At 46.1% G+C, this 6274-nt stretch overlaps 1 protein-coding gene across 1 annotated transcript; it reads left to right on the top strand.

Annotated features, from left to right (window-relative positions):
- Nucleotides 1-4369: 4369 nt before the first annotated feature.
- Nucleotides 4370-5582, top strand: LOC124690037 (plasma membrane-associated cation-binding protein 1-like). The gene is made up of 4 exons (XM_047223479.1): nucleotides 4370-4585; nucleotides 4673-4762; nucleotides 5031-5115; nucleotides 5194-5582. Exons 1-4 carry the CDS (start codon nucleotides 4472-4474, stop codon nucleotides 5580-5582), a joined length of 678 nt encoding a protein of 225 aa, XP_047079435.1. The 5' UTR covers nucleotides 4370-4471.
- Nucleotides 5583-6274: the final 692 nt, after the last annotated feature.

The following is a 6274-nucleotide window of genomic DNA, read 5'->3' as shown; positions in this document are numbered from 1 at the left end:
GATAATTCTTGGTCGGAGCAAGTGAAGGGCCACAAAATATGAAGTGTTCCAAACAGAAATTTAGGAAGGCCGTGTGTTCTTTCTCTGTTACAGGGCCTTTATTTTTCATGTGGCGTCGAAGGTAAGCACCCAAGTTTGTGCACTCTGTTTTGGAAGAGAGCTTGAAAGGGACCCTTGGCAGCATAAAAGCAGAGGGACTGGGGGATGTAATGTCTAGGCCAGTGATCATTACCACATCTAGCAGAGTTGGTGTCATGGGGCCGTGGCCAAACATGAAGCAGTTCAGAGCATCAGACCAGAAGTAGCCGATGGTTTTTAGAAGGTTTTCATGCTTCTCAAGGGGAGACAATGATAAGGACAGAGCATCGGCTATTCCTGTGATTTCCCATTTGGATTGGTAAGTTTTGGATACTCTACTGTACCAGGAAACCCAATCTTCAGGAGGGTTAGGCCAGGATCGTAAGCAGTCGGCCCAAGAAGTTAGATCTAAATTCTGGCTCACGAAGGGAATCCTATTGGCCTCGCAAGAAATCAGATGGGCAGGACTCTCGACAGTACGGGGGCCAAGACAAAGAGAGTTTGGAAGAGAAGGATGTGGCAACAGGATGTCTGATACCTAAAATTAATGGTGGATTAAGGCATTAATTCAGATGTTTGCTATAAGTTCTAACACTATGCTCGGATGGCGAGGGGCAGTTAAAGATTACCTTCAGGCCAGAGACCGTTGCGTTGGCGTTGGACGATTCCGCCATCTGATCTGCTGGCGGAGATGAATCTATACGATTGGGGATCTGGGATTCGCGTTGCTGCGAGTTGAATCTGCTCGATGGGCAATTGGAGATCTGAGTTTGTTCCTCGCTGGAGGGTCGCAGGTTACCGTTTGAATTTGGGGAATGTCCGCTTGGCCTGGCTAAATAGATAACTGAGTCTGGCCTTACTGGCGTTTTATGGTAAAAGGCCGATGCGTTGCTATCGGCTCTTTGTGCGTTGACCTACTTTGACAATCGGAAAAATCAAACCGAAGCATTCTTCATTGATTAAAAGAGGGTTTTTTACAATAAGAGCCGATTGCTCACAAAAGGAAGATCTGCTGCCTAATGCACTACTACTAGCCCTATTCTAGTAGTCCCTAATCTAGGGGCCGGCGCTTTCGCTGCCGTCGCTGCCCTCGTCGTCGCCGTCCTCGCCGCTATCGGCGTTGCTGCCGGCGATGTCATCGTCGCTGCTGCTGGAGCCGTCAGCAGCGGCTTCTTCTTCTTCGTCGTCGTCGTCGCCGTCCTCCGACCCTGCGCGGAAGCGTTTCGCCGGCGGGTACTCATCGGAGGAGGTGTCGTCCTCCGCTTCATCTCCTTCGTCGGAGGAGATGTCCTCGCCCCAGGAGAAAGCGTCGTCGTCGCTCTCTTCCTCCAACTCCCCGTCCACGAGGAACTGGAGGTTATCCTCCCCGTCGGTCAAGGATTCGTCATCCTCTGACCCGACGGCGAAGTCCCAATCCACCTCGTCCCACCACAATGGGGTGCGGGCCTCGTACGCCGCTATCGGGTCGTACTTCGGCGTCGGCTCGCGGGAGGAGGAGGATAGGGAGGAGAGACCCGAAGAGTAGGAGGCAGAGGAGGAGTCCATGGTTGCAGAGGAGGGGAGTTTCGATTGCTAATGCAGAAGAAGAGGATGAAGAGGCAAACTGCTCGGATGAGGTTAAATGAAGGGGATATAGTGGAAGATGATTCAATGTTGTGGCGGTTTTCGAGGATGAGGTGCCAAAACTGTCAAATCGTGCAGTACGGAGAAGTTGAGAAGGCAAGGCATCATGATGGAAGGGTACTGTAGCGGTTCTGCTCTGCAACGCGTAACCCGATGAAGGAAAACAGAGTGGTTTTGGAATCATTATTGCCAAAACCAGGGGGGCATGTGTTATCGCCGGATTTTAGCCAAAGGAGGAGATGGGCCGTGATTGAGATGGGCTTAGAGGATATGCACATAAAGTGTTTCTGAATCGGCCTCGTGCGAGAGTTTGGGCTAGATAGCCCGTATATCTGTACATTATGGTAGATCACATTTCAGTTTAGAATTAAGAGATAGAGTTTGGTTCGTACGTAGTTAGGTTTATTCCAAAGATAGAAAGTCTACGGACTATAAATATGTACCTAGAGTTATTGAGAAAGGAGGACGATCACGTTCACAACAAACACAATCTAGGCGCATCGCCACCCCTTGTTTCGAGGGTTTCTTCCGGGTAAGCGTCATGCTGCCACAATCTAGGCAGTATCAGTTTATTCGTTGTTTTGTGTTACTCGTACTGAAGCCTTGTTGATGGCGAGTAATACCGTTATCATAGATGTTTTGGAGCTAACATCGATACTTTTCTCATATGTTAGCTTAGTTATGCTGCCCTTAAATATCTAGCTGCCTTTGCACCTATCATGGATGTAAGGGCAGCATCTTTTTTGGTCTTTATTTAGTATATCTGATATGTTATGGTTGTCCCTTGTTCTCCAAGGATTAGTTTGATATCTGCATGGTTAGGCCTTGCAAACGGGTTGAATGATCCAGTAGTGCGTAAGGTATGGTTTGCCGATCCAGGAAGGGTTGTTCCGGGAATCGAGTCTGTGTTGGTTTTTAGGCCTCTTCTAGGACTAGTTTTCTATTATCTTTCGTATCTGCCAGGCTCAACTACGCGTAGGATGTTCCAATTATGCGGTGAAAACCCTAGACTGTCGTAGATCGATTTAACTTGGTATTGATAAAGCAGGATCCCCATATTATCGTAGATCCAATACGAACCATGGGTCAATCGGCTCTTTGAGCCGATTCACAGGGTAACCTGAGAGCCGATCAAGGCTCGGATTTAATGTTTATGTGTCTGCCATGCAGGAAACTAATTGAAGCAATCCATCACCTTCCTGACCAGGTATAGGTCAGGTGGCACGCCCTCGCAACAGCCAGGACGTGTGCCGGAGTTTGCGGGCCGTCGCCCGAGGGACCAGGGCCCACTAGCAGTTCTGGGAGCCTCTCGGTCTTCGTGTTGCTCGTCGCTGCTCGCCGGTGGGTTTTGGCAGGCAACAGGTGTAAAGACATCATTGCCACATGTCTAATCATGTTCACACCGTCATTTAAAAGCTCATGGTATTCGAGTTGTCTCTTAAGAAGATACCACGAAAAGAGCCAATGCATATATTGGTACTTGCGTAGGAGATGGATTTTTACTATCATAAGCGATATCATTTGTACATATACATAGTTATCATATCAAGGCTACCACTCCCACCCGGAATTAGCAATCCACACTTGCGAAGGTCTCACAACCAATTGAATTTTTTTTTTTTGCAACACTACGAAAAGGATACAAGTTTGAAGCAGCCACGTTGACGACTGACCATATAGAAAATGCAAACTTGCATAAGAAGAAAAAAAATGTTTAATTGTTTTATCATGATACAAAAACAACACTTGTGTTTCCTTACGAGTTGTGGTTTGCAAGATTATCCTTGGTAAGGACGACACCTTTGTGAAGGACATGAATATTTTAATTTTTCTAGTTAACTTCATATTTCTATTTTATTTGTTATTGTGAAAACCGTAGGTAGGAGTATCTTGCAACTAGCAAGGTGTCTATGCTAAGGAAGTGTCCAACCCGACGCCTCCAGCATATCATATACGCCTAGACCTTGCTCTATGGATCTTTGGTAAAATAGCCAGTTATGGCCTGGCTATCTTTTCGCGAAGCCTCCGGCTATTTAGCCCTAATTTAACCTGGTTATAGTCTTTATTGTATTTGTGTTGGTATGTAATTTTCGGAGAGAACTATCTCCTGAACTGTTGGTACTTAATGATGTTGTAATATTTGGATATAACTATGTTCTTAACCATCGGTGAACTATGTTTTAATTATATATATCTCTTATGTAACTGTGTTATTATGTTATTTTGAATTATTTATTTATATATTGCTTAATTTTTTGATTATTTTGCAAATCGGTTATATGACCTTAGCTGCCCTATAGCCCTTCCTACCTTCAGAAATCGTCGCGGCTATCAGCAGTAGCCAGTAGGCCACTATTTTAACCAGAGGTATGGATGCCTCCTGGCCATCAATCATGCGTAACCTCTGCATCTTCGCTGGCTGATTGTCTAGAATCTCGCCGAATTATTAGTTTCCGGTGGCATTCCTGCAATTCCTCGCAATGCCAGAACTCTTGTATAGGTGGTGGCCGCTCGCCAGCACAGCCACTTCTGTAACTACAGCTAGCAACGTCCTCGGCTGGCCACCATTAAAGACTGCAAAGGCAGACCCTCCAGTTCACGTCCGTATTTGGAGGCTGCCAAACCATAGCCTGTTGTCTGTGTTTCTCTCTCTCCCCCTAATAAAGCAGCTTCTCTGTAGTCACCACTGACCGAGGTCAGAGATAATACCAATCTACCTACCTAGCTACCGAGAAAGGGGTCGACAGATTGATCGAGCTTTCGTGCCAGCATGGATTACTGGAAGTCCAAGGTGGTGCCCAAGATGAAGACCGTCTTCGCCAAGAGCGCCGGCAAGAAAGCCGCCGCCGCCGCCGAGATCGTCAAGTCGTTCGACGAATCAAAGGTGCGTACAGCCGTACACTCCGTGCTCATTTCCTCAAGATCCAGTTTGACGTATGATCTCCTGGCTATATCATCGGTTAACTTCTAGGATGGGATCAACGGTGAGTTTGAGGAGAAGAAGGCGGATCTCCAGCCTAAGGTCGTCGAGATCTACGAGTCTGCTACTGCAGCAGTCAAGGTACGTAGTCAGTTCTTGGTTATCTGCTGATGATGCATGCATATCACACGTCCAGGAACTACTGATAACGATATGATACAAGCGATGAGTTTGTTAAGGTTGCATATCCCTGCGTGTGATTCCTTTTGTTTAGCTCAACGGGCAATGCCATTGTGTGTGTACCCTACCCACGTGCCATACTGCCATGTCATAATAATAGATGGGCTGGTATCTTTGTCGTGTTTTAAAGCTAAGGAAGAAAAACATAAATTTTGCGGATGTTCTATAGGTTCTCATCAAGGAAAAGAAGGTGTCCTGGATCAAGAAGAACTCTGCAGGTGTCACCAAATTCATAGAAGATCTGGCCAACATTGGTATGCAAAAGATTCTGAGCACCTGAAGGTTAACTCCAGTATTTGTTTTTGTGCTGATAAACATTGACGTGGCTTCAGATTTCCCTGGAGCCAAGCAAGTGAGCGAGGGCATCGCCAAGGTTGGTCCGGCCCTGCTGTCCAGTCCCCTCTTCGCGACCTTCGACAAGGTCGCCTCGCTGCTCCCTGGCGCTGAGGAGACGCCCAGGGAGGCTCTGGCCGTTGCCGAGAAGGAGGCAGCCGCCCCAGAGGAGAGGAAAGAAGCATCCGAAGAGAAAGAAGGTGTGGCAGAGGACACAAAAGAAGCCGTCGAGACCCAAGTCGCCGTTGCTGAGGAGTCTATTTCTGTCGCTGCCGAGCCGGCCACGAAAGAGAGTGCCGTGCCGGCCGCTGACGCCGTTGCAGAAGCTGCTGCACCGTCCGAGCTGCAGGAACCGGCGAAGGCTCAGGAGGAGACGCCCAAGGCTTAGTTATGGTACCAGTCTCTCTACAACCATTCATTGTCCATGCATGCTTGATGATCTATCATTGTTCTTCTTCTCCTTTCTATTGCCCCTTTTTGTTAGATTTGTAAGTCTATAAATTTGTCTGTACTCATATGTATGCATTATTGTGACATGTGAATGAGAGAGTATGTAAGACATCTGTAAATTACTGCATTTTTTTTTAGGAAAAGCCATCACGACGGATTTTATTAATTAGGCAACATAGATACATCATCCGTTATTACATCCACGATAAAGTAAAGAGGATCATCAATCCAACAATCGATTGGGATCCCTCTAAATGACTAGCTAAAACTTGTGCTGCCAAATTGGCTTCCCTAAAACATGTGCTCAAATTATTGCAGTTTTCTTAGTTTCCAAGTATTTCTTTCTTCTTTTTTCTAAGAGAGGAATTCTGGTCTCTAACTGTCTGCGTCGGTCAATGAATATATCATTTTTATTTTATTGAAGTTTAGTTCCAAAAAGAAAATAAAACATGGATCACACAAAGTTGATGCAAAGATTAAAAACAAAATGAAGCGCTGATGTGGTAATTTTCTATCAAGCTGTCAGCCTGGTTGTATTTCTTTCATAAATGTTGGACAAGTCAAAAAATATGTTCTCACGGATTAACAGTTATGCCAATTATTTAGTGAACGAATGCGCCATGTAAAAGT

The sequence above is a fragment of the Lolium rigidum genome, chromosome 2 (assembly GCF_022539505.1).
Source record: "Lolium rigidum isolate FL_2022 chromosome 2, APGP_CSIRO_Lrig_0.1, whole genome shotgun sequence".
Classification (NCBI taxonomy): Eukaryota; Viridiplantae; Streptophyta; class Magnoliopsida; order Poales; family Poaceae; genus Lolium; species Lolium rigidum.
The sequence above is the reverse complement of the archived record's forward strand: the minus strand, read 5'-3'. Positions and strand labels throughout refer to the sequence as shown.

Excerpts from the sequence above, each read along its gene's own strand:
- LOC124690037 (XM_047223479.1), top strand. The coding sequence starts at position 4,472 with ATGGATTACTGGAAGTCCAAGGTGGTGCCCAAGATGAAGACCGTCTTC. Across the intron at positions 4,763-5,030 it reads CTGCTACTGCAGCAGTCAAG|GTTCTCATCAAGGAAAAGAA; the intron begins GTACGTAGTCAG and ends GATGTTCTATAG. Across the intron at positions 5,116-5,193 it reads AGAAGATCTGGCCAACATTG|ATTTCCCTGGAGCCAAGCAA; the intron begins GTATGCAAAAGA and ends ACGTGGCTTCAG.